At 48.0% G+C, this 26,736-nt stretch overlaps 2 protein-coding genes across 6 annotated transcripts in view; both read left to right on the top strand.

Moving 5' to 3' along the window:
- Window positions 1–558: 558 nt before the first annotated feature.
- TSEN54 (tRNA splicing endonuclease subunit 54) lies at window positions 559–9,845 on the top strand. Its single transcript, XM_032707072.1, has 11 exons — window positions 559–587; window positions 744–902; window positions 1,971–2,034; window positions 2,180–2,263; window positions 3,527–3,625; window positions 3,914–3,966; window positions 4,295–4,393; window positions 5,506–6,140; window positions 6,605–6,665; window positions 7,377–7,493; window positions 8,586–9,845. The coding sequence occupies exons 1-11, from the start codon at window positions 559–561 to the stop codon at window positions 8,734–8,736; spliced, it is 1,551 nt and encodes a 516-aa protein (XP_032562963.1). The 3' UTR covers window positions 8,737–9,845.
- Window positions 9,846–11,405: 1,560 nt separating this feature from the next.
- Window positions 11,406–26,736, top strand: part of LLGL2 (LLGL scribble cell polarity complex component 2) — a 32,777-nt gene continuing 17,446 nt past the window's right edge. Inside the window, exons 1-5 of one of the 5 annotated variants that reach the window (XM_032706772.1) lie at window positions 11,413–11,447; window positions 12,114–12,253; window positions 18,453–18,560; window positions 24,768–24,865; window positions 25,857–25,938. In XM_032706772.1, the coding sequence (XP_032562663.1) occupies window positions 18,486–18,560; window positions 24,768–24,865; window positions 25,857–25,938 (255 nt within the window). In that variant the 5' untranslated portion in view covers window positions 11,413–11,447; window positions 12,114–12,253; window positions 18,453–18,485. Of the gene's footprint in view, window positions 11,448–12,113; window positions 12,254–17,999; window positions 18,162–18,452; window positions 18,561–24,767; window positions 24,866–25,856; window positions 25,939–26,736 lie in introns of those variants that run through there. The other 4 variants (XM_032706775.1, XM_032706770.1, XM_032706774.1 and 1 more) reach the window with 4 other exon arrangements.

Here is a 26,736-nt window from a genome sequence, read left to right as displayed (position 1 = left end):
CTGGGAAAATGCCTTAAAGAAAGGGCAAAATGCAGTGAGGGGAGAGTTTGAAACAGCCCTGTGAGCAGCATGGTCGGGGGAAGGAGAAGAGGTGGTCCAGGTGCTGGTGTGCTCCCTTAAGCCCCAAATGATGCAGGATATCCAAGCTTGTGACTAACATTAATTGTAAATATATTAACTTTTTTTTTCTTAAATCCAGCCTGTTTTACCCGTGTGGGTTATCGGTGAGCAATCCCACTACCTTTATCCCAACCCACGAGCCGTTTCGCCTCCCCTTCTCCCCATCCCCGCTGCGGAGCGGGCAGTGGGACCCAGGGCAGCTCAGCCCAGTGGGTCTGGGTCACAGCTCCGGGGCAAAACTCCCTGCACATCCCCGGAGCCCTCCCCGGTGCTGGGTGTCCCATTCCCTACCCGCTTCCCATTCCCTACCCGTTTCCCACCCCGCTCCCGTTCCCTTTCCCGGTGCCCGCCGCTCGCAGTCCTCCGCGCCGCCAGGGGGCGCGCTGGCGGCCGCCGCGCTCTGTGGGCGCTCTTGCCCGGCGGCGGAAGGACGCGCTGATGGAGCCCGGCGGGTCCCGCCGCCTCAGGTGGGGACGGGCGGGGAGACCGGGACGGCCTGGGGGGCACCGGGGGGACCCGCAGTCCGGGGGGCCTGGAAGGGCACCGGGGGTGCCCGGGATGGGCGGCCGCAGCGGGCTGTCGGGCCCTCTCCCCTCACCACCTCCTCTTCTGTCCCCCCTTAGCACGGAGGAGCGGCCGGCGGGTGGCGGCCCCGCGGCCCCCCGGTGCCCCCGCGGGCAGAAGGATTTCTTCCCCGACGGCTCGGCCCGCCAGGCCGAGAGGCTGCGGCGGTGCTGCGAGGAGCAGTGGCGGATCCTGTCCGAGGAGCGCGTGGAGCGGCCGTAAGTCCGGCCCTGGGGCTGGGCAGGGCTTGGTCCCCGGGAGGGGTGATGCGGGGGGGGCAGAGCTCAGCTCACGGGTTATTATCGGTAGGATCGAGCAGGGAGGTGTTAGTTAGCACAGTAAGTCCCCTCTAAGTTCACCTGCACACAATTTTCCCCGTCTGGAGCAGCAGCAGCAGGGGACACAGCCTGGCTCTTCCTGCAGGAGCAGAGGGACACGCTGGCACACCTGTGTCTGTTCAGAAAGTCCCTCAAGGGGCTTCTTTTTTCACGGGTGTGTGTATAATCCTGTAGGTCTTTGCAGACAGCAGCCACTGTCCTCTTGGGCATGGTCCGAGTTACAGAGCACATTGTCGATGCTCCTGTGTGGCCCTGAGCTGATTTGTCTGGCTCTCATTGTCCCTGGTTTATCAGTTTTGGTGTTTCCAACAACCCTGCCAGTCTCTGGAGCTTATCACTCCTTGGGAGATGTTCACACACTGCCTCTCAACACACACTTTCTCTGTTTGGCCTGCAGCTATTGATTTTTCGCTGTGAGTCCCTGTGGGTGGCATACAGCAATTTGAGTGTCTTGGCAGCAGCTGAACGATTGTATGATACAGAATCACAGAATGGTTTTGGTTGGAAGGGACCTTAAAGATCATCTTGTTCCACCCCCTGCCGTGGGCAGGGACACCTTCCACTATCCCAGGTTGCTCCAAGCCCTGTCCAACCTGGCCTTGGTCACATCCAGGGATGGGGCAGCCACAGCTTCTCTGGGCAGCCTGTGCCAAGACCTCAGTATCCATATATCCTGGCTTAGGCCATGCATCTCCAGCAGGCTGCTGTAGCCTATGGACATGCATCTGTGGTGCTGACTGAAGGCACTTTTAACTAGTTTGTGATAATAAACCATTCAGCTGGTGCTGCCTTATCCAGGGGATGATGTCTTTCTAACATCTTACCCTGTAAAAATGCCACCTGTAAATTTGCTGCCTTTTGACACCTTCCTGAGCTCCTTATGTTGCTACACTAGGAGCTGACTGTGGGACATACCAGTGGTAACAAACTAATCTTTAACCTTCTCAGGGGGAATCAGGTGAAAGCTGAGTGGAAGCCAGGACAGGGCATCGTGGAGCTGCTGTCCCCTGCGGTGAGTTGCTACTCAGAGAGTGTACTCAGTGCCATCACCTCCTGCTGCCTCACAGATTCCTTAATTTGCTTCTTGAAATGGGAGGGAGCCTGGTTGTCAGCAGGGAACAGCCAGAGCCCATCAGGGATTTGTGCTTCTGTTCCAGGGGAAGTTCTGGCACACCATGGGGTTCTCGGAGCGAGGCAAACAGTGCTTGCTGCCTGAGGAAGCTCTGTACCTGCTGGAGTGTGTAAGTAGGATGGGGGCATTGGGTCCTTACTGAGTGACTGCAGGAGCTGTAGCAGCTGATAAACACCTGGTTCCCAAGGAATTGTTCCTTTTAGCATGTTTTCATGGGTTCATCCCTTGTACTCTGGAGCAGCCTCTGTGTCACTGGCAGTGTAGTTGGATCGGTGGCCAGTTTATTCAGCTGGTGTCATGTTTAACTCACTTGAGAGGTCTTCGGGGCTGCTGCTTGGGATTTCTTCCCAGTATATATGGCAGAGAGAAATTTAAATATGACAGAAAGAAATTTACATGTGACAGACAGAGGAGTGAGACCAGGCTGTGTTCAGTGCTCCTCTGCTTGCAGAAATACTGCTTAGGATTCACTTGGATTTCTTTGCTGTAAAGAGTGGTTTTTTTGTCTCTCCACCAAAGCCTTTTATCAGTAGAATAGGTGCATTGATATAAAGGGGAACTTTTATCCCTTAGCAAAACTGAAACAGGTTATGGGCATCTGATGCCATCCCTTAAATCCTAACAGCAAAGGTCAGGCTTTTTTATCTCTGGCATATTGATGAACAGTTTGTAAACAAACTGATGACAATAATTTAGTGAGTTGCTGACTATAGAATCTCTCCCCAAAAGCAGAAAAGATCAGTCAGATGCCGTCAGCCCATCCCATGGGAAAGGTGTGGTTCCTAGTGTTTAGTTTTCTTTATGAGTAACACAATTTATAAAACAAAAAAGGGGAGAAAAAAGAGGCGTAACCTAAAGCTGCCTCCTGGAGGTCGGTTTTCCTGTTTCACCTATTCCCTGGGGAAGCTACCTATGGGATCTCTCAGGCTGCAGTAAATGCTTCCAAGGCATCTAAGGATGCCTCCAATTCCTCTGCTTCAGCTCTCTCAGCTGTGCAGATCATAAATATTTTTGTGATTGTGCTGTGTCCTGAATCGCTGAGATCATCAAAGTTAAATTATCTCTCAAAACAATGATTATTTTATCAGTTGAGCATTTTGCTCCCAGCTGCATCCTCCAAACAGATGCAGCACTGGAGCAGGAGCTGAGAGTTGGGGGTGGGAACTTCTTACCTGGCTGATAAACCCAGGGCATGGAGGAGCTGGGCATGGGAGAGGGACTGTAAGTAATCCAGGTTGGCAAATGGGGAGAGATGGATATCATGTCAGGGAGGGTGCTGGGACCAGCTGTCAGGACCAGTGGGAAGAGACTGGTGTGAGCTTGCATAGATTTGTTCCCTGTGATTCTCTCACACCAAGCTTTTGCCCTGCAGGGCTCTGTCCAGCTCTTTTTCAGGGATCTGCCCATGTCAATCCAGGAAGCCTACGAGACCCTGCTGTGCCAGGAGACAATGACCCTGTCACATTACCAGGTGTGTTGGGATCTGCTGTTGCAGGGAGGGTGAAAGCAGAGCCCAGCCTCTGCCACACAACCTCTTCCAGTGACTGGAAGCGGAGTAGGACAGTGAGGGAGGGGAGGGATGTCATTCACAGTTGTTCCCACTCACCTTCGTCCTGTTTCCCTATTTTTGCTTTGGACCCTAACCCTGGCGTTTTCTCTGCTGCCAGTGCCACACTGTTCACTCAATTGTGGCGAAACTGAAGTAACTTGTTTGGGTTTAGGGTTGTCATTTAACCCTCTTGCTTTCCTTTGCTCTAAGGTGTTCAGCCACTTGAAGCAACTGGGTTATATTGTACTGAGATTCGACCCCAGGTAACCAACTTTTCCTTTCCCCACTGCTTTCTCCTTTCTGAAGGCCCTGTGCCCACTGCCTGGCCCCAGGGAACAGCAGAGAAGAGGACTTTGGCCCTACATTCCATCTCTTGGGAGGATTAAAGGCTAAAAGTGGCACTCTACCCTTCCTTGCTCCTCCCTCTTGAGGAGGTGATTGGGAACATGAAATGGGGCATGAACTGAGGACCATCCTGGTCCTGCTTGGGGATTTTCTGTGCCTTTTGTTTCTGTATCCTGGGGACTGAGCAGAAGGCTAGTTCCACTACCTCACCCTGCTCTCAGTCTCTGTGTTGGTCTCTCCTTTCAGCACTGTCCCATCTCCCTACGAGAGGCAACTGAACTTGGAAAGTCACTGCAAGAGCTCTGGGAAACACCATCGCAAAAGGAGGAGGAGTTCCAGCCCCCGGTAAGGAAGTGGCCCAAAGCCTTCTCCCATCCTCTCCCGGCCATGCTGGCTCAGGAACAGCTGATTTGCTGCAGTGTCCCCAGGCCCTTGTGCTGTGGGTGATCTTATCTGGCGCAATTGCTCTTGGCTGTCCCCAAGCAGTGGAGCGCTTTTCCTGGGCACTTTGCAGTGTTCCCTTTTGTCACATGTGTTCTTCATCCAGGGCTAAGAGGGGCAAACTGCTCCTGAGCCCCACAGCTGTGGTGCTGAGGTGCCAAAACAGAACAGTAGAGAGGTCAGTGCAAAAGAAACACGGGTCAGGTGTCTCCTCTTGCTCTTCTGTAGTGGGAGTACAGATACCCCATTCACATCTTGCATTTATCCACCTCCTCAGTCCAACTTACACGCCAGGACTCTACAGCAGAGAGCACCTGGGGTTTGCATGTGGCCTCTAGATGTTGCCAAAATGTCAACAGCAACTGGCAGATTTAGTAATTTTGCTAATAATTCTGGCAGCTCCCAGGAGGTGGCGTCAGCCTTTCAGAAATGGGGAGGAGAGGCTGGGCCTCGAGTCCCTGTTAACGGTAAATCAGTGCCCAAGGAGTTGTGAAATTGTAGGAATTGGGAGATTAAACTGCTGGTCTAAGAATTGCCCCATCTTCTCTGGAACCAGGGATTGACTCTCATACCAGTAAGAGGTGCTGGCAGGCAGGTTTCTGCCTGGCCTTTGCTGCTTTGGCTGATGTCCATCATGTTTGCATGGAGGTGTTTGGGTCAGTGGAGCGTGGAGGCTGCATGGCAGGTTGGGAACATGTGTCTGTACAAATCAAGGCTGGGATTCTCTTGGGCATCAAAGTCAAACCTCATGCAGGACTTCGGAAAAGTTTATTCTGCCTTTGGTATTCACTGCTTGTTTTTGGCCTGCTTTTCTCCCTTCTCATTGGTCATACAAGCCAAGAGGTTGTTGCAAGGGTTTGCAGACCCTGCCTGGGGGTTCCTGCCACCTTTGCTGTTCTTCATTCAGGCTTGGCAGGCTGTATTTTTCCTGTTAGCAGGGAGGGGGCAGGATTCAAAGGAAATCAAGTTCCACCACATGCTCTCCCTGTCTTTTATGCTGCTGTTTCTGTCTTTAGGTCACATGAAAAGAAACATAAGGTGTCTGAGGACCTTCCAGGAGCTGAAGGGACCTCCAGCAAAGATGGAGATGACTGTGGAGACTCCACGTGCCTTCCCATGGATGAAAAGCCCTTGTCAGTGCAGCCAAAGGAATCAGACGCTGGCAGTGCAGAGCAGGAGTCAAACCCAGTTCCTCTTGATACGGGACAAAAGAACTCTCTGAGTCCCTCCAGGAGCCAGGCTGAAGACCACAAGGAGAGCAGCAGTGGCACCCGTGCACCCCGCTGGGATTTTACCACCATCACCTTTCCAAACGTGGCCCCCGACCAGCCGTGCACACACCTGCCCTCCCCTGACAACAGGCTCCTGCCAGAGAACGTGCCGGGCAGGGAGGTCGATGCAGTTTCCTGGTGCACACGGATCAACCAGAAACAGGAGAAGCTGACCCGGAAGGAGAGGAGGCAGCGGGAGAGGGAGAGCAGGTATAAGAGCAGCGTCAATGCCGACCAGGAGGTGAGGCGCTGCTCCAACTGGCAGGAGTACAAAGCCCTTTTGGAGCAGAGGAGACAGCAGAGGGTTTGGAAACGACCATCACATCTCTGGGACCAAGCTGTCACACCACTTCTGCGGCCAGATGAAGCTACCTCGTCAGGTAGTGGCTGTGGGAACTTGGCAGGGACCGTTCTCCCCCCCAGCTCTGTGAAACAGTGCCTGGTATGCAGCAGCAAAAGGGATGACATGGAGAAGCTGAACATCAGTTTAGGGGACAGTGCTTTGAGCAGGAGAATCTTTCTATAGCCCACTCAAGTGCCAGGATAAACAGGGCCTTGGGAGGTCCTCTAATCCATTCCCCATGTCCTGCTGTATTGCAGTCCTTCCTGCTAGGCTGTTAGGCATGTGCAATCAGGGCCAGCAAGATGCAAAGCAACTGCAGGGTGTTCTGGGCTGTGTGCTGTGAGGAGATGAGGAAGTTGAGGCCTTTGAAGTAGCCAGTGGTGACTGTGGTGCTGCCAGCCATTGTCGGGGGAGGAAGGCTCGTGGGTGGTGGTGGAGTGCTTGGAGTGCCCTGGGAGGGAAATTGCTGGTCTGATCCTTTCCTGTTCCTTCTCCCTCCAGCTGCGCTCCTCCAGCAGATCAGTGTGCTGCAGCCCTCCCACATCCTGGATGGAGCCTCCTGGTTAGTATCCAGCCAGTCAGCTCGTAGCTGTTTGGGAGCAAGGGTGTCTTGTGACTGTCCCTGCTTGTGAGGTCTATGAGACGCTCACAGCAGCAGTTTGGGAGCTGCCTGGCATCCAGGGTGGCAAGAGAATCCAGTGCTCTGCTCCATGGCCCCCTTGCATCTGTAGTGAGGGGCTGACATTTCCATGAAGTACCAGGTCCTGCAGCAAGAGATCCAGGGCTTTCCAGGCCAATTAAAACAGCAGGGTTGCTCTCTTATCCTGCTATTCCCCCTCTGCACCCGAGCCTGGTAGTCTCCCTCAGAGGTTTGGTTTGGTTTCACCTGTGCCTCATCCCTGGAATGTGCTGCCATTCCAGCTGTGGTGGATATAAAACCCTGGCTTTGGGACTTTGGTTCTGCACCTGCCTCAGAGTCTGTGCAGTGCTTGGTGCAGTCCCTGCAGTGCTTTGCTCCTGTCTCTGTTAGTGGTGCTTCTTGCAGGGGGCTCTGCAGAGAGGGGAGTGGGGCAGGATCTTGCTCTGGTCTGTCTACAGGAAAGCTCTGGAAAGTAATTAGAACAGTTGCAGGGTCAGTCCTTTGAGGAGTGAAGCCTTTCAAAGGGTCCAGACTAGTCAGGGCTCAGGAGTTTCTTCTGCCTCTTTGCTCTCCTGTACCAGTACCCTACAGTGTTTCTATCCCATGCTTATGTGGATGCGTTCTCTTCTGCAGGCTGCAGGAGGACCCAGAGGCCATGAAGATAGACTTCAATGTGTATCAAGCAGATGCTGTGTCCAGGTTTAAGAAGACAAACCCTGGGAAGCCATATGTCAGGATGTGTGTTCGGAGGTACCCATGAATCTTATGCTGTTTTCTGGCACATTGCAGTTGCTGTTGTGGAAATGGAGTCCTAATGATCTGTAAATGAGCCAGCACCTTGTGAGCTTTACAGATCGAGTGCCTCCCTGGAGAGTGGTCCTGCCTAGAATTTTTTTTTTCTTTCAGTTCCTCCTTTGTTGGAGGCTGTGGCTGACGATTCCCCCAGCCCTTGCACTCAGCTCACACTCTTTGGTCATCTGGTTGCTGCTCATGTCTGAGTGTTACTGGGAGTCAGGAATAAGAAGCCACAGCTGTTTTTATGCAATGCTTGTGAAACTCAGGTAGAGCTGAGTTTCAAGGGTGCTGTATGGCCCCTGAATCCTCAGTCAGTGCAGATCCCTATGGATTTCTGCAGAGAGGAACCTCCCTAGAGCTTGCTACAGACTCTGGGCTATGGCTTCAGTATTTTGATCTTTGTTAAGTGTAACTTTAAGATCGGTATGAACAGAGGGTAGGTGTCCTGTTTCTTGCTGAATCCAGAACCTGATACTTAAACTCCATATCCAGGTACAAAGTTCAGTGTCTACCTTTTCTCATTTTCCTACATTAAACCTGTACCCATGCCCTCTGCAGCTGCAGTAGACAGAGCAAGAAAGTTGTTCATGCAGTTTTACTAAGGTATATCATGAGCAGTAGGATGATCCTTGTTGCAAAGAATACTTTCATTGATGAGCAAACAGACTCTATAGAATTAAAAGGAGGGAAAAGCAGGTCAGATGTTGATCCCAGCAACCTAAAGATCTTCCCAGCAGAGAGGTATTACGATTGCACTGGGCTGGCAATGTGCCAACATCCCTGTGAGCCGCATCTGATAGGCACAGTGGGGAGCAGGGTGCAGTTGCCCTTGTTTTTTTGGCAAAGGATTCAAAAGCTCCCAGTTCCCGGCATGCTGCGTATTCACTCTCAGGGCTGGCAGCCTCCTGCTTTGACTGGAAGGGGTGTGGAGGATCGCTACCAGCTCCTCAGGCCAAAGGGAGCTGTTGTGATGGCTGGCCAGGACAGCTTTGCCTCTGTGTTCCTCTTGCTTTGAGAACAAACAGGATGTTTTTTTTCTCCTTGCAGCTTTGATGAGCAGATCCCATCCCTGCGGGCTCTGAAGCAGGTGACGTACCTGAGCGGGGACGTCCCGCTGGTCTTCGCGCTGGTGGATCACGGAGAAATCACCTTCTATTCACTGAAGGAATTCAAGCTGCCTGTTGATGTTAATCACTGAAGTTGCTGTCACTTGCAGGAATGGTATGGGATGAAGGGAAGAGCTCTGCTCAGGATTTGTTGTCCTGATCAATCAAATATTACAGAAAATAGAACCTGGAACCTTGGGTAGTTGACCACTTATGTCTGTAACAGACTTCACCCGCCCAGATGGCTCAGGCATAAATAGCATGATTTACAGCAAACAAGTGTGTATGGCTTAGCTGGGCATTTCTGGACTGGAGTAAACACACATTTGTTCTTGAAGCCACTGGTTCTCCAGTTTTCTCACCTTGTGGACCACCAGTCTGCCTTTTTTGTCATCTTTCACCGACCTGTGGACCATTAGCAAACACCTTGCTGGTGATCCTTGTCACATGTTAAGAAGCACTATGCTACACCAGTTGAATGGAGTGTCACTGAGGTCAGCTGGGGACAGAATAAGCTGATCAGTGGTGGTGTCCTGAGCCTCTGTCATTCAGCTCTGCCAACGACCAGCAGATCAGATTCTGATCTGAAAAAGGCACAGCCATAAACTCAGTCACCTCAAGTAAAGTTTCCAGACACTCAAGAGCAGGAAAGTGTGCCTTGAACACAATTTCATCAGGCAGAGGTCACAGAAAGCCCCAGAGCATTGCAGATGGCACCTCGGCCTCGTGCTGCAGCAGCTGTACTAAACCATGTTAAAGTCTGACCAGCACTGTCAGCACACTGCCTCTGATAGTCTCACCAGGGTTGAACTGCAGCCTCTCTGTTTCAGCCCAACATCCTCTTTCCTGGCTGTGGATCCTTGTTATTTCTCTTGCAAGTGAGAGATCCCTCAGTAAAGAAAAAAGCTACAGATTCCTAATGAGCCTTCCAGTCCTGTGGCTGTTGTCCTCCAAACCAAGGATATCATTGCTTTCCACCAGGATATCTTGGTACCAAATTTGCTTTAGCCTCTATGCAAAAAGTGCCAGATGCCAGAAAGTCTGCTCAGTGGATGGAAGTGAGCTAAGCATGGCTGTGTTTGGTATCAAGATTTTCAGAACTGTGAGAGCAACTGGTTTAGATGTGTTTTATTTGCTATTTTTTTAATTCCTTTTGGAGATGTGGAGAAGGCTAAGCAATAAAAAAATCTTTTTCCAACAATGCAAGCTCCTCATTATGGTCCTTAATTCCCCTAGAAATATTAAGTTATGCACAGGGAGACTCTGTGGAGGCTACTGGAAGCCCAGTAGCAGCAGCTGGTGAGCGCCTGCTCAAGGTCACACAACCCTGCTCCTACGCCCGTGTGTTGGATCCAGCTGCTGCCCTGTTCCCTGGCAGGGCAGTGTGACTCAGAGCCTGAAGGTGTCCCTACATCCGCCTGCAGTTCCTGTCGGCACACCACTCTTCCTCCTGCGTGGTCAGAGCTATCGTAGCCCAAGGTGGCAGGGCTCTGCTGCCAGCGCTGCGCCTGGTCCGGTTTCACACACACACGCACACCCCCGCTTATCAGATGCTGGAAGTCGGCAGGGCTCTGCTGAGGTGAGGGTCTGACGGCTCCTCCCACACTCCCTCCCCTTCCTCTTCCTCCTTCCAGCCCCGCTTTGGCTCCGACAGTCCTCTTCAAAGCCGGGGTTGGCAGCTCCACCTGCCCTCAGCACTCCCCAGACTGTTTTACAGATTAAAGGCAGTGGGAAGGGAGTTTCTAAGAACGGGCGCAGCCAGGAGAGCTCCAGCCTGACCCACAGGGCTCATGTTTGTCCTGGAATTAGGTCAAACTCACTCCTGTTGATTTCAATCAGTCTCACCTCCTTATGCCAGGGTGGAATTGTATCGATGAACTCTACGAGAGCCACCCAGTGAGTTTCGCTGGGGCAGAGACTCCCTGATTCAGCAAAAGACAATTACAATTTAATAACCAAGTGCAGGGAGGATTGAGAAACTGTGGCTGCCTTGCTCAGCACCACAACATCTGACAGTGCCTTTACCAGGATGGGAGCACGATGCAGACTGATACCACTGCTCCACCTTGGCCTGCGATGCACATTGGCTGGGTGTTGCAAGAAGACGACAGAAATAAATACTTTAATTGAAAAAAACATCACTTTTGGAAGCTTAGGTGAAACACTGACTGTTCCTGGCCCCTTGTCAGAGGTAATTCCGAGCTTTTACGTGGATGCAGAGAGGTCGGCAGACCTTGGGCTGCCGTTGCACGCTGCATAGGTGCAGATTCCTCGCTCAGCTGTTGGTTCCTGCCGCAGGACACGAGTTGGCTGCTGCAGCAGCAAGAGCAGCCGTTGTGTCCCTCTCTCCGGCGAGGGCTCCGACTTTCCGAAAAGTCTGTTTCTTTGTCACGGCAGGCCGGCACCTCCGGGGCTGGAGGAGGGCGCTGTGCCGGCCCTGGAAGCGGCTTTCCCGGCTGGATTTCCCGGTGCCAAGGCCGGGGGTCGGTGCCCGCTCCCCGCGAGCCGCGCGGCGCGATGCCGCTCTCTGATTGGCTGCGGCGGGCTGGGCTACTGAATTATTCATGAGCGCGCCGGATAAAAGCGAGGCGGGGCCGTGGCCGGGCTTGATTTGCATGCTGGGCCCCGCCCCAGAGGTTGTTTGCATAGCGCTGTCCCGCCCCCCGAGGGGCGGAGCCGCGGCCGGTCCCGCCCCCGCCGCGCCCCTCCCGGAGGTGCCCGCGGAGCGAGGCCGCCGCGCAGCGCGGGGGGAGCGGGCGCGGAGCGGAGCGCGGCCGGGGCGGCCCGGCCCCAGCCCCCGCAGGTGAGCGCCGCTCGCTGGGGCCGCGGGGGCCGCGGGGTGGGCTCCGGGGAAGGGGTCCCGGCGGGGGGATCCGACCGGCTCGGCCCCGGCCGTGCCCGCCCGCCCTGTGCGGCGCGGCCCCTCCGGCGCGGCCGGCAGGTGCTCGCCGGTGCCGGGGCCACTTCGCCCGTGCCTGGGGCTGCCCGCGCCTGGAGCCCCCGCGCACCCGGGACACCGGTGCGGGCTCCCCGCGGAACTTGAGTGCCGGCGTGGAGCGTTGCTGGGTTTTTGTTTGCCGTTCTGGGGCTCGCTGCGCTGTGTCTGTCCCGGCCGGAGCGCGCAGCCCCCCGCGGGTACCGCGCGGCGGCTCCGCATCCCGGGATTTCCCGGGGGAGGTGGCGGCGGGGACCGCGCCGGGACTTCCTGCTCGGCCCTCGGGGAACGGGGCCGGGCCGGGGCTGCTCCGGGGCCGCCGTGGGGGGCGGTGGGAGCTGCTCCCTCCCCGCCTGCCGTGGGAGATGCCCCTGCCCGTGTCCGGCTGCTCCCGAGCAGATGTGATGAACGAGAGCTGCAGGGACTCCCCTGGGACTCTCTGTTAGCATTTTTTTTTATTATTTTTATTTTCCCCTTCAAATCCCTGCCTGCATTAAGATGCATTGTGTTACTAGTTCTTTTTCCTCCCCAAAGTTTTCAGAGTTTCATGGGTGAGGGACCGCGTTGCTGTTAACAGGCTGCAAGCAGGTGAACCCAAAAGGCGAAACAAGTTTGGCTCGGGTTGCCCTTCATTGTGCCATTGGAACAGGCTGTTGCTGACATCTCTCCTGGAGGTGAGGCTTTGGAGAAAGCTTTGTGTGTTTGTGTTTAGCGTTGTTGAAGGTGTAGAGCAGGCGAAGCAGGTTCTGTGTTTCTGTAGTCAATGATACAAAGCCCTACACTGACGTGGGGACAGTGACAAGACAGGAGGACAGCTCCGCTGAGAGTGTAGTAGTAAAAGCTGTCCGTTGTAATGTCTTACTTGGAGGGGAATGCTGCTCTTTGTAGTCACCTGAAAGCACTTCAGTCAACTGGAATATCTGGCTTTACCAAGTCCCAGGTGAAGCTGTGTGCCCAAAGCAGCTGCCTGGTGATTTTAGCTTTGATTCGGGAAGCTGGTGCTTCTGGCAAGCGGAATGCAAAGCGGTGGCAGGTCCCAGGGGTTCTCCGTGCATCCTGGCACGTTCCTTGTAAGGACAGCCCGGCCCATGGAAGGGACAAGGATGATCTCTGCCAGTAGTGAGCAGTCTCTAATCCCACTTGTAGTCTCACAAGGGGCTCCTTAGAGTCCATGGTATTGGGAAGGGAGAAGAGTTCTCAAACATCTTCATGGAATGGTGCTGAGGAAAGTCTTTTATTTGGTTTTGAACAAATTGCATTTGCTGTAACAGCTGACCAAAGAAAAGTACTGGAGGAGTTAAACAGTTGAGAGCCCTCTACCTTCTAGAGACTTTCTGGTATGGTAACACAGTTATTCCTGGGAATTGCTTATGGAAGAGGTGTGTCTTTTCTTGGCTGACACAGAAGCTTGAGAAATGTCAAGGAGTAACAGAGGTTTTAAACATATGTCTTGCAGTTACTACATGGCAATAAAAGTGTGTGATACTGCTAGTACCCTGATCTTTCTTTACAATATCAAAGGAGGGACTGGTGGTAGCTGAAAGTCTGGTTTCTGTGCAGAAACTGGTATGGAAACTCTTGATTCCCATATAAAAGTTTCTTTTAGCTGGATTTCTTTGTGTTGCTTTAAGAAGCAAATGCTTTTGAGGTTTACTCCATTGACCCACTGTGTAAAATGCTGTTCCAGAGTTACAAGCCACTCTTCTCTTTGATTCACGCTTCTCAGCAAAGCCTACAAAGAGATTTGCATCATTTGCAATAATGTTGTTCAGTGCAAAGACTTTGTTCTGCTGTAGTGTTTTGAAACTTGGTGTTGTCATGCTCCCATGACAAGGAGAGCACAATAGGAGTCATAATGACACACAAGGTTTGCACAACTCGTAAATTCATTGCAGGTGGGCGGTTCCTGGTAACTCCAGGCACAAAGCTGTGGAGTACGTGAACTTGCCCAAGTTGTGTGATTGGTTCTCAGTTATTTCCCAAGAGTTCTTGGAGAATTGATCTCTGATCTTTCATTTAATATTTTCTGTGCTTTGGGAGGGCGGCCACCTGCACGTGGTGTTGCCACAGTCTGTTCATTGTTCACTTAACTGTCTGCCTCTCCAGGTTCACCAAAATAAGTCCTTTTTGCAGGAGGGTCTTTTGGTTTACCTCTCTGACTGCTGCACACAAGGTACACCTGAACACTCTCCTGTTTATGAAACTGCCAGTCACAGTGGATCAGCATTTGTGTTGTGTGAGGGAGATCTCTGCATGGTCTCACTAAACTGAGATTAATGTCAGAGCATCTTCCTTATCCTAGGAAAAGGAGGTGGTATCTTACACTTCCAAGCTTCCCTCACTTTAGCTGTTCTGCTTGGCTTGTGCCTTCTTCACGAGTATCTGTCTTGACAGTGTGTCACAGCCAAGCACAATGGCAGAGATGAACAGTTAAAGAACAGCTAGGCCTTCTTTCGTTGATGTCAAGCTAAATTTGTTCTTAAACTTGTAATTTCACATTGAGTCATGTCCAGTGGCGCCTGGAATCGATAAATGTGAGAAGCTTGGTATTTAAATGATGCTTTGATGATTTTTGTTGGTGTGAGATCACTGGTGCTACGGAAAAGGTTTTTGCTGTGCAACCTCTGTTCTGTTGTTGCTGACTGTGTTGGTAACAGGAACAAGGCAGACTTCTGGGTGCAGGAACAAACCTGGTTCAGACAAGGCCATGGCGGTGACGGTTTGTTCCAGGAGAGCACTAACTGCCTGTAGTTCAAACAAAGCTGGTTGATAAGGCCTCTTTTATTTTAGCAGGGTTGATAAAAGTGTTATCAGATGCATAGATAGAAGTTCTCCCTTTAAGGAGCTGTAAGCAGGAAGGAGTGCTGAGGAAGGAATGAAAAGGAGGCCTAAAGCAAGGCAGGATTTAAGAGTTCTTGAGATACTTGATGATGTTTTGAAAAGAAAGCTCTTGGACCATATCCGTTCAAATTGAGTAGAGGTTGCCAAGGAAGCACACAGATGGTACCTTGCAACTCTCCTACATGAGCAGTATAAACTCATTATGGATGTGTTTTTGTTGTGGGGTTAACTTGAGACCATATCCACACTTAGTACTGTCTACATAGTAAAAAACTTCTGACCTGGGCTTTCTCTTCTTGTAAGACTGGATTAACTTGTGTGATTGGGACTTCCAACATTGGTTCTCTTTTACTTTTGGCTGGAAACTCCACTCTCATGGGAGGACATAACCAAAAATTGCAACAAATTTCTGGAGAGGGTAATTCCCCTCCAGCCTATGCCAAGCTGATGGAGAAAATCCAGAGTGGGCATGGGCATCAAGATACACTGCTGTGTGCAAAAGCAATGGAGCCAAAGCAAAACATGGAGCTCTGAAGGGATTGGTAACACTCAGCAGTGAGGAACAATTAATGCTTCTCTTAGGAAGAAGCATTTGGCTTTCTGTAGAATATTGAATATAGGGTCTGTCAGGGTTTATGGTAAAGTACACATGCCACGTCTCACACATCTGAAATGAACAGAGCTGAGCAAGGAAGACAGAATGAAATCTGGTTTTGATGTTAACTGCCCCTTAGTCTGTGATTGGAAACAGGATCATCTTGAAACTCGTGCTTTCATTGCATTTCTCTATGAATAGTGAAGAGATTTTGTTTTGTGTCTGGGTTTAATCAAATGAGGTGAAAAATTGTGCCTCACTGTACAGCAGGAGCTCGATGTACAGGGCACTCTGAGCTCTGCTGTCAGGTGTCCATGGACTGAATATGAGCAAAACTGGGATTGACTCAGCCTTGGGCTATTGTTGCCTCTAAACAGCTGTCCTCAATGCATCTTAGAAGAAGGGAATGTTGCACATAGTTTCTGGTAAAAGACTCATCTTTGAAAGCCTAAAGAATTGTTTCCCTGGAAAATAAGAACATTAGATACATGCAGACCTGGCATGGCTTCAGAGGCTACTGGAGAATTCCTCTCTGGCTACTGGTAGCCACAACTGTTACCATATGGTTGTAAATGCTGACTGGCAGACAACTGCAGAGCACATGGGGTTGGAGTTTTATGTAAGACACCAAAGGTGTGTGGGAGAGAAGCTGGTCTGCTAATATGTAAATATGCATCTGGAAGATAAGATTATACAGATTGTGGAATCTTTCTTTTTTTGTAGCATTGGAAAAGATACTTTCTTATTGTACTAAAGCCAAAATTCTTCGCATTGACAAGAGCCTTGTAAACTTGTAATAATAATTCTGCTTGGAGAACCTGTGCTGCAGTGGATGCTGTTCCTTCTTTGCTCAAAACTGCTTTTCCCCTTATCTCCTCCCATACTCAGACACTCAGTTCTTTGGTCAGGCATGAAACCCTGATATCACTCAATAAGAAATTACTCTTTTCATGCCTCCTCTGATCGTAATGGACATCAGCCTTCCAGGATGATGGTTCTTCAAGTGAGTTACTGCTTGATTTGGAGCTATTGTGCTCCTTAGCCTGTTGAGCAAGTTGTTGTGGGCTGGAGTGTGAACGTTGGGAGCTGTTGCATAAGCAGGCTCAAACAGCACGCTTCTGGATGCAATTAATATTTCAGGACAAAACATTCTAGCAAGGTGTTAAATATAAAGTTGTGTCTCTGTCAAATCAAGCCCACTCTTCTTTCTTTGCTCCCAACATGGAATTTGCCTCTGCTGGCACAGCTGAGGTCTCTTCTAAAGTGGGGAGGGTAATTAGTAGAGTTTCTCTGTGGGTTTGCCTAGTTTAACAGGTCCAGGATATTGATTGACAGCGGGAAAGGGTGCGTCTCCTTGGCACTTTCCTTTCCTTGTCTGGCTGAGGGCAAGTTGTGTGTTATACATGGGTGTGATATGTTCTCCTTGCATAGCACAGCACCTTGTCACTGCTCTGTAACTTTTGCTAACTTAGAGTGAATGTAGCTTTGTGTAAATATGTCCCTCTCTCAGCAATGTCTGGTGAAGGAGGACTTGTGATCTGATAGAATTTTTGAAATTTCAGTTGAGGTACTAAATCACTGTAGAAGGATTTTTTTTCCAAGTAAACTACACTTTTATTCTTTCTCTCTTTTTTTGGGGTCCTCTGCTATATTTTTTTCCGTGCATATTCATCATCTCTGTATGTACTGGTGGCTCATAAGCACGGATACCTGTACCTGCCCTGCTCTGAGCTGCTTTTCTCCATGGTAATTGGTGCTGCTGGTGGTTCTAGGTGACTGGAACATCACCTAGGTGATATTCTAGTCACCTGGATGCTGGTGATTCTGGGGAAGTGACTCAGGTGATTGGTCATCATGTGATTTTCTGGTCCTCTGAACCAGGGGCTGCATTGCAGTCATGGTGAGCTCCAGGCAGTGCTGCGCAGGTGGCTGGAGATTTTGGAGTGTAAGCAGGAAAGTAAAAGGGCAGTAATGCAACAAAAGGGTACAAGTTCAAGCTCAGGGAGTTTCTAAAAGGAGTTCTCAAAATATGCCTGTAGAGCATCCTGTTTATCACACCATTTCCTTCTTTTGGACCTTCACAGCTGGTGTAAGGCCTTGCTAGAGACCATTTGAAAAGCAATTCCAGCTCCTCAGGAGTGACTGCTTTGAATCATTAACCAAAGGTCATCATTACTGGCAGGAGCACAGAAACAGCCACCTTGTTTCCAGCTGTGCTACTCACATCTGTACAGATGTGAAAGCTCCTTCCCTCTGCCACCCTCTAGTCCCATGGTTGGAAAAAGGGCCCAGGGCCCTCTGTTCATTTGACAGTCCCTTTGGTGCTCCTGGTCCCTCTCTTTTTCATGCCTTCTCCCCACCTTGCTGCAGGTGTGCACGTACCTCTTCTGACAAAGGGCTACTGTAGAATATCCATTCTGATTGTTCATTGCACCTCAGAAGTTCTGGCCCCCACTGCACATGTGTGTTGTATACAGAGTAGCTGGCCAATTGCTGTAATTTCCTGTCCAACAAATTAAAATAAAATCCTGACCAGAGTGTCTGTACACTGGAAACTGGAGTTAGTGAGAGTTGGCCAGGGCAGGAGCACTTAACACCAGGGTAAATTGTCAGGATGTGATTCAAACCTTTGCTCTTGAGTTGGCAGCATTTTACTTATCACTTAGCACCTCTGCAGAGGGGAGATGTGACATCCTCTTGAGCTGTATGGAATAGGACACTGTAGCCTGGTACCCCCAGTGTGATTGCTGGGTTGTAAAGTCGGGTCTAATTTATCCTGTTTGGATCCTCCTGTCACTGTGAGAGACAAGGCAGTGGGACACACAGAATTGTTTGTGTTGCTGGCTGCACAGTGAACCTCAGGTGCGAGATTTCCTTCCCCTACCCCCACCCTGAGCAGGGAGTTAGCCTTGATATTTTACAAAAGCAAGTTAATAATTAATGCAGCTCCCCTGCAGGAAGCACAGCGCCCTTTCTGCCGTACCCATGGAGCAAGCTGAAAATGTGATTCTTTCTCTTTTTAGCTCAAAAGCTGGAGGTTACCTGGGGTGAAACGTGATGCTAGTCAATAATGCCTGAACTTCGGAGTTGGCTCTTGGGTTTGTCTCAATATTTATGCAAATACTGCAGTTTTGCCTTTTCTTTGGGTAAGGTCAGCTGAAGCAACCGCAAAATGGCCAAGTGTAAAAAACTCTTCTCAAATCCTCCTATTTTATCTGTACTGGCTTTCTTTATCGATGTGAAAATGGCATTGTGGAGTCCTGCAGCAGAGGTGCTGCGCTGGGGTGGTGTCAGGTTTTAGTCACTCGATAGCAGTGTTGTCTCAGTCTGCCCTGGCTGATTTGTTACCTGCTAAACCAAAATAAATAACCCACTTCTGCTTGCTCCTCTGCTCAGGCTGCCTTTGTTTACATGGCTTTGCTTTTCTTTTTCGTTAGGATTTCTGTTGCCAAGATACTACAGCAAGGAAGATGAGAAGGTTCTTAAGAGCCGGACACGATCCAGTGCGAGAGAGGCTTAAACGTGACCTTTTCCAGTTTAACAAGGTACTGTGCTTTCCTCAGACTTCAAGGCATATGTGTGCGAGGCAAATCTATCCTGAGCCTCTGTGCCCTGTAAATGCAAGGGTAAACTACTTGAGTGTGGGTGGAAAAGTTAAATTTAGGAGAGGTGGTTTGTTCTCTTTTTTGATTCTGTCCTTCCCCCCCCTTCCACCTCCCCGACGACTCCCCGACGACTCCCCGACGTAGTTTTGTTTAAGCTCACGAGCATGTTCTCGATTCTGGCTTTCCTTTTTAAGAGAAAGGACATTGTCACGCTGTTAAGTGGCACTTGCTGAAAGAAGAGATCTTCACAGCAGCTTTTATAGCTGTGAGTGGTCTGTAGTTTGTCCTGCTATGTACTGTGACTGTTTCTGTTAGAGGTGGTCTTTGTGCAACTGCTAGGAAAGTAAATATTTTTCTAGAGATACACATGAACCGCAGCTTGTGATGCAGCTGAAACCAGAGTTCTTTGTCCTTGATTATACTTTTGGTTTACAAGTATACCTCTGTTTTTAAATGTGAATTTTAAAGGCTGTGGTAGCACCTGGGCTGCATAGTGGCCATTAATAATGAATTTCTATTATCTTAGTCTGAATCAGTATCTAGTTTTTTTCCTTCCCTCTGTGAAGAAGAAATGGCAATGGCTGTGCTATCTATCCAACACTCTGGGCATTTTTCTTTTGAGTCCTGGCCAGGAACATAGTGCTTTCATGTCTGTAAATGCCTAGTATTGAATCATTGCTGGGCTAATGGCTACTTACACCTTCGTTGGGGAGCAGAAATATGTTTGTAGGTTTTGCTTTTCCAAGGTTTAAATGGAATTTTGCTGAAAAGTATAATGGATAAATGAAATCAGCCTAGGAAATAGCATCCTTGATTCATTAGAATTGTAGCGTAGATAGATACTTAAAGTGGAACTGTGGATATTTGAGATAAATGATTTAATGTAATTGGTACTAACCAACACCAATTCCATGCATACCTCCCTCCCTGAGGAACTCAAGAGTGCTTCAGGTCTGTTTTCTGCCTGCTTCCATGAGGAAATGCTAGTGCAGATGCAGTAGAAAAATCAGTAAATGCAGCCCAGGATTGAGCTGTTTGAGTAGCTAATGCAATGTCAGCTTCAGAAAAGACATCCCAGGGATGGGTCAGAATTGCTTATAAGCATATAAAATTATATACACCTTGGAAAAATCTTTGCCACTTCAGGGATGTCCCTTCCTTGAATATGCCTTTTTCTTATGAGAATGTTTGGCTGAACTTCCCCTGCCAGAGACAGACTAATTTGGATGATGCAAAACAGGGTTGAAAGAACTAGCTTTTGCAGCAGAGGGAAACTTCCAAATATATTAGAAGCTGACATTGGGATTTGTGACTCCATTTGATTCAGTCCTGAAGGTAAATATTGCATCTTGTTTCTGGGGAGACAACTGCTTTGGACACTTCCTAGTGGTTTGCTTTGATTAACAGCTTGGTAATTAAAGGCCTTGTAAAATGCATTTGCACCTTTAAGCGACAGTAACTTGTTCTTTTCTAATAAGAATCAGAAGGAGATGAACATCATACCAGAGTCTTTTACACTATACTTTTTTTTCTTGCATACAAATCATGGATTTTTTTCCCAAGTCTTGTGTCTCCCATTCCAGTATTTCCAGAGATAATGGGTCATTTGAAAGCCTCTACCCTTTGATCCAATAAACATCTACTCACAGCTAGGTAGACTGAGAAGGTCTGGGAAAGTCAGACCTTAATTCTGAGCTGTTGAAGGTTGTGGCTCCAAGGAGGCAAGAACCATAGTGCTTTGTGTGCCAAGGCTGTCCTTGTCTAATGTGCTATTAAAGCAAGCACATTAGTGCTGGTAAGCAGGTTTTTAAACACTTGTTATTTGAGGTCTTTGAAAGACTTCTGGTTAAGAACCTGCTTGGGAAATACTTTGTGGGACTGTAAAGTTGCTGATCAGAGAAATTGCACGGTGGATTTGCACCTCTTCAGTGTGTGATGCGGGTCATGACTAAATGGAAGGTCTGTACCTTAAAAGCGCTGGGGATTCCTGCCCTCATTTTACCCAGAAGTTGAATATAAATGCATTTTGCCACACAGGTTTAGTGTTAATATTTTGGAATGTATTTGACCACGCTGACCTAGTAATGGACTTCAGTTTAAAAAGTCTACTTGATTGGTGGTGGATGATTTTTTTGTTTGTTTGTTTATTCTGTGAGGTATAAACAGGCTGTGATCTTTTCAGTGTTTCTCTCTTGCATTTCTGTTCTGGATAAGAGGTGGTCCAGATGGTTTTAAAGGACTGATTGACCACTGGACTAGCTCTTCAGATTTGTTTGTTTCAAAAAACACCTTCCTAAACTCTGTTAGTCAATTAGCTTTGCATATCTGTTTCTCTGTATGAGTAAGAACTTCCCATGCTTGTGTGTACCTGTTGTGAGAATCTGTTTTTAGTTCAGTGGATAGAATGAAGGATAAGGTATGCGGACTTGGCAGTCTACTTCTTGAAGTTTATCCTGCTTTTGGAAGTAGTATTTGGATGCCTTTGGCTCAGTCCAAGCCCTGCAGAATGAACATGTTCAGACTGGCATTGTCAGACTAGATGATGGGTAACACACAGGTGAACCAGCCTGTCTTACAGCTGAATGTTACCAAACTGGGAGCATTGCATTTAATTTATGGCTTCGTGTTTTTTCCCCTGTTTTCAGCCTTCCTGCCTGTCTCCTGATGGGTGTGATGGATGGATGGCTTACCTGAAATCTGAACTGGTGTCTGTGCAAAGCAGGGTCAGCACATCCAGGCTTCATTGTGCCTTCAAAAGGCGACTTAACAAAGGGACAGGGTTTGTATGGCCTGTGGTTGGGTTTGGCTCTGCTTTGTCATAAAACAACCTGAGAGGAGAAGCAGAGAGAAATGAAAGGAGGAGGACAGAGCTGAATTTCATCGGCACAGCTTTAGTGTGGGCTGGGAACAACTGTTCAGTTTGGCCACGTTTTTCCTGCAGTAAATGTGACTGACACGAAGCATCTCTGTTAGTTAGTGCTGCTGACATCAGCCTTACTTGTACCGAGTCTGACAAATCTGTGGTCTGAGGAAAATGAAAACGAAAGCTCCCACCTTTCCCCAAAGAAACAAAGGCCCTTTTGAGAAGGAGGGCACATTGTGGGCACTCCAGTTTCTTCTTTCAGCTCTGCTGAAAGGCTCCATTGTAACCCCTGCTGCCTCCTGCCCCCCTCGCTCCCCCCTGCTGGGTTTACCTGCTGAGCAGGTGAAAGGATTGGCTGATGAAGCTGCCCCAGAGAGGGGAGGAAAGGAGGCCACGGAAAGCTGACTTGCTGTGATTTGACAACTAGGTGTAAATAAGCACAAGGAAAAGATCTGGGTAATCAGGACAGTGAATGTGAATGCCTGGCTCTGGTGGTGTCAAATACAGCCCCCAAACCACCCTGAAGCCTTTATTGCCCAGCCGTGGAAGCAACTCCCTCTTATGTCATTCATCTTTGTTACCTCTTATGGGCATCTTGGTTGAGATTCAAAGCTATCAGAAACCATTAGTACATTTGCTGTGGTCCGTGAGAAGTTGTGCAGCACACTGTTGTTGTTGCTGATACTTCTCTTTTGCAACTTTGCCTGTGGAATGAGGGGGGGGTACTTCAAATTTTTTGTTGAATGAAAACCTGGAGAAAAAATTACCCTCCTATTATTATTACTGAATGATGCACACTTGGTTATGCAGTTCATAGGTCTCATACTTGAAAATTAGAGCTTTATTGACTTGTCTAATATGTTTACAAATTAACACATCAAACCCAAGATATAATTAGGCCAGTATTAAAGCTAGTGTTGACAGCTCCCTAACAGGCAGTACAGTATTGTATAAGTCATGATTTTCTGAGGCTAAAGCTTTATCTTCTGGACTGGATTAAATCTCGGAATAATCACAGTTTCTAATTGATGTGTCATTGAAAATTACACCTACTTGTGCTGATAACATGACAGTGCAGTGACTGTGAACAAGTTGAAACTAAAACAGTGGAGTTACACTGGTGTTTCCCTAACAAGTTCCTCACTTTGTTTTGGGTGAGAGTGGATTGGAGTGGTGTTTATTGCCTGGGCTACACCTGATTCATTTAAATGTCTGATTTCTTGTTAAGATAATGTGATGCCTTGAGTCTTCTTCCCAGAATTGTGCACCATAGCTTCATCCTCCCACAACGTTGATAATTAGGAAGCTTTTCTGTGTTGTCTCAGTAGCTGTCACGGTACAGAGAAATTCCTCTTTGCCTGTGCTGAAAACTCCCCTGTTTCAATTCTGAGTCCATAGATAAATTCCTAATTTCATACAGTCTCCTCTAGGAAGTTTTATATGTGTAACTATGCAAAGTTTGGTTAGCAACAACTTCAAGGGTGGCATTAAAAAGATTGACTTCTCAAAATTTGTTTTTAATCAAACCCAACACTTAAATAACCTTCTTAGAATATGAGTAAGTAAGGCTGAATATTAAGTTATCATAAAAGGAAGTAAACTCAGTGGACTTGGAGCTGGTAGTATTAATCTTAGTTTACTACCTGTAAAAGATAAAAAATTAGTAACTACTCTTTAGCCCAGTTTAATGAGTTGGCAAGCAGAAAATTGGGAAATGCTTCAGTATTTCCAATTTTATATCTGCTAAAGTGGCTCATCTTCCCCTAAGAGGATTTCAGACTGGGGTAACTGATGTTTAGAGGAAGGAGGTCTTTTCTTACAGCTTATGAATTGTGATCAAATGGCTAAAAATGGAGCAAACTGGCAGATATGGAGTCAGCTGTATCCTCCTCTGCCTGTGTCTTTGAACAGGAACAGTAAAAGGGCATTAAAGTACTTTGCAGCAGCTGGGAGCACCTCAGGCTAATGGCCTGACCACAGAAATGAAACCAGCTTCATTTCATTCTCGTGCAGGGGATTAAGTTGGGAAATCACTATGCAGGAAATAAAGTCCAGGTGTTTCTTTTAGGCTGAATAAAGGATAAAATGTGGTAGCTTTGCTTCAAAGGCAAGATGGAAATGAGGATGGGAGTGAGGTGCAAGTGCTTGCTTCTGTAGATGGAGGGTTCTCTGCTTATTTTCTTTTAACCATGAGGGTAATGAATTCCTATTCTGCAGCTGACCAGCTTGCCTTAGAAGGGGGTATTTTCCAGAAGCTGGACCTGTAAGGATAACAGTGTTTTCCAGGAAGTAGCCCTATTGATCTTTGGGCACACCAACCCCTCTTTTACATGGCTGTATGTTGGTGAACTCACACACACTTGTTTTGCCTAAACCATGATAATAGCTGTACATTAGCACTTCTAAATACCTGACTGAGCTATTTTCCAAGCAGCTTGGTTGCATCCTGTAAGTATGGCAGAATAGTATTCCCTGGCCTGTAAATCCACCAGCCATGCTCAGTTTGGGGTGTACAACATGCTCCAAATCTTCCTCTTGGTGAATTGTACTTTAGGGAAGCCACTAAGGCCAAGCAACCTATACTGTTCCCTATGATGGTGACATCTTTTTAGTCCCAAATGGCTTTGAATTACTGTGAAGTGGCCCAGCAGGCTCCTGTTCTCATTAAATTCCAGCATTCCTTGTGTTCTCTCTGGAAAATGGATATGGGTTACATTACTTTTCCTGACTGCCTGTAGTAAATCTGTTTAGTTTCCTTGATGAGCACTGGTGGTCACTCACAGCTCTCCGTTGCTTTGCCCCATTTCTTGATGTCAGTCACCAAGAGAGGTCAGGAAGGCTGACCTGTGTGGAATGTGGCAGATAAAGCTGGTCTTACAGGACACAGTATTTGTGTCAGACTTTGAAATTGTGCTGAGCAGTTGGTTTACAGAGTTGAAGTTGATGTGGAGTGATGGAGTGTGTTGTATTGACTGACTAAGCTGTGCTTATGCAGAATTATTTATAATCTTAACATCAAGAGCTGCTTGGGCTACTGTTTTCAGGATATTTCTCTTTCATTTCTGTTACACTTCTGCACATCCTGCTTGTGGAGCCAGGGGTACTTGGAATATATTCATCCTTAGGCTGTTTGTTCAACAAATCTCACCTGTGTCTGAACACTTTTCAAGAGAAAAAGCTGACTTCACAGACTGCCATGCCATATGTACCAGCTGGTTTTTATCTCTGTACCACAGTGCCCATGAAACATGCTGTTGATCATGATTTTTCTTTCTCTCTACCAGACTGTGGAACATGGATTTCCCCACCAGCCCAGTGCTCTGGGCTATAGCCCATTTCTCCGCCTTATGGCCATTGGGACACGATCAGGAGCCATCAAACTGTATCTTTTGAACAACTTGGGCTGGGTTTCTCCAACCCAGTCAGAACGTGCAACTTTGAAGACCTTTGAAAAGTTAAACTAAGTATAAATTTGCAGGCAAAGGTTACTGGAACGTTGAAAGAGTTTGCCAAGATTTGATGTGATTTTGGTCTGATCAGGGTGGGATTATCCTTCTGAGAGCTGAGCTGCAGCTCAACCAGAAGCTGAGCTGATGCAGATATTAAACAAGACTCTGCTTTTGCTATGCAGAAGGTCAGACTAGATCTGGCCTAAGTTTAGCAATCCTTCATGTTGTAAATTCCAGGGTTGTTTAAATATTTGGGGCAGGGTTCCTTTTTTTTTTTTTCCTGAAGCAATTCTATTTCAAAGGTTAAAGCTAAACTCAGAAATGCTTTCAGCTTCCTGAGTTTTTGACCATCCAGGAATTAAAGATCTAAACATTGAAGGTGGTAATTTTTTTTTTTTTTTTTTTTTTTTTTAAGCCAATGATGTCCAGTCTGATTTCTGTGTGTATGTGAGGCACTGAGGTGTTTCCCATGGCACAGTACCAGCTAGGCAAGTTGTAAAACAGGCGTATCACCCAGCCCAGAAAGGAAAAGTTGGTGCTGTCTCTGCCAGCTTAATCATTCATTCCCGGTGTTGTTTGTGCTCAGAGGCTGGACTGCACATGCAGGCAGTAACCATCTGTCTCTTGGTTACAAATTAGTTAAGCAGGATTGGAGTGTCTGGGAAACCACGAAATATCCCTGAGAAAAAACAGGGTCCAGGCACCTCTTCTGCATTTGCTGGAAGGAAGAATTAAACTTCCGTGTTCTCCATAACCTACCACAAGCATGTAAAATCAAAGTAGATTTGCTCTGATTCCTTTCAGTCCAGATCACCAACAGTAAAACATGGTTTCAAACTAATCTCTTTTTCCTCTTGCTTGCTAGCAAGCTTCTTATCAATTAATTGCAGCTTAAATACTGTAGATCCTCAACCAACTCATCAGATACGGTGCTCCTGGGGTGGAGTTCATGGGTTTACATGAAGAAAACAACACTGTAATGCAGATTCACTTTATACCTGATCAGGTAAGTGTATTTTCAGTACCTCTGTGACTTATGTAGATCTCTCTTAAACAGGTGTTGATTTTATTCCAGGAAACTGGGCTCCTATTACCAAGTACATTCAAATGCTGCTTGTTTGGGAAAGGTTTATCCCAGTGTATTTTGTGCTCTCAGCAGTACTTGTTGCTGTGGAGATGCTTGGTAAAACTAAAAAAGAAGCTTTAAACTAAAGAGTAGCTTTCTTGTTCATAACTGTTAGTCATTTATCTCCAGCAACATAGTGGGAATGGTAATAAGGCCAGGATAGTTCAAGCAATCTGCTGCAGGAGCAAGGACTTCCTTTTCCTTTTTTTTTCCTTTTTTTTTTTCTTCTTTTTGCAGCCTCTGTTTTTTCAGTAGGGCTGGGTGATCTTTCCTCTACATGACAGACAGAACAGGAGCAGCTGCTGAGCTGATTTAATTATTTTCAGGAGTTCAAAACAGCACTGCTCCTTGCCTGCTGTTAAGTTTGTTGCCTTTGTGTTTGGGGGTATTGAATCTTGCTCCTGGGGATTGCTGAACAGTTATTGCCACAAACTAAAAATAGGAAAGCAGAATTTTCCAATTGTCTGGTGACTGTCTGACCGCTTTCCTTTCCCTTGACTGTCAGACTGGTGTCTTGGCCACAGACTTTGTTGCCTGATGCCCTCAGTATAGCACAAGTGGCCTCTTTATGAGAGGGATTTAGTTCTTGAGGTGGTTTTGGGTGTCTGTTTGCTTAACTAATGGTATAAACTGAAACTCCCATGGGGAGTGTTGCACCAGGTGTGGCTGCAGCAGGTA

Source organism: Chiroxiphia lanceolata, chromosome 19, assembly GCF_009829145.1.
Source record: "Chiroxiphia lanceolata isolate bChiLan1 chromosome 19, bChiLan1.pri, whole genome shotgun sequence".
Lineage (NCBI taxonomy): Eukaryota > Metazoa > Chordata > Aves > Passeriformes > Pipridae > Chiroxiphia > Chiroxiphia lanceolata.
Note: the sequence above shows the minus strand (reverse complement) of the source record. Positions and strands in the feature narration are given on the sequence as shown.

Bases quoted from the DNA above. Each gene is read 5' to 3' on its own strand.
- TSEN54 (XM_032707072.1), top strand. From the start codon at position 559: ATGGAGCCCGGCGGGTCCCGCCGCCTCAG. The intron at 3,967-4,294 runs GTAACCAACTTT...CTCTCCTTTCAG, and splicing joins GTACTGAGATTCGACCCCAG to CACTGTCCCATCTCCCTACG. The intron at 4,394-5,505 runs GTAAGGAAGTGG...TTCTGTCTTTAG, and splicing joins AGGAGGAGTTCCAGCCCCCG to GTCACATGAAAAGAAACATA.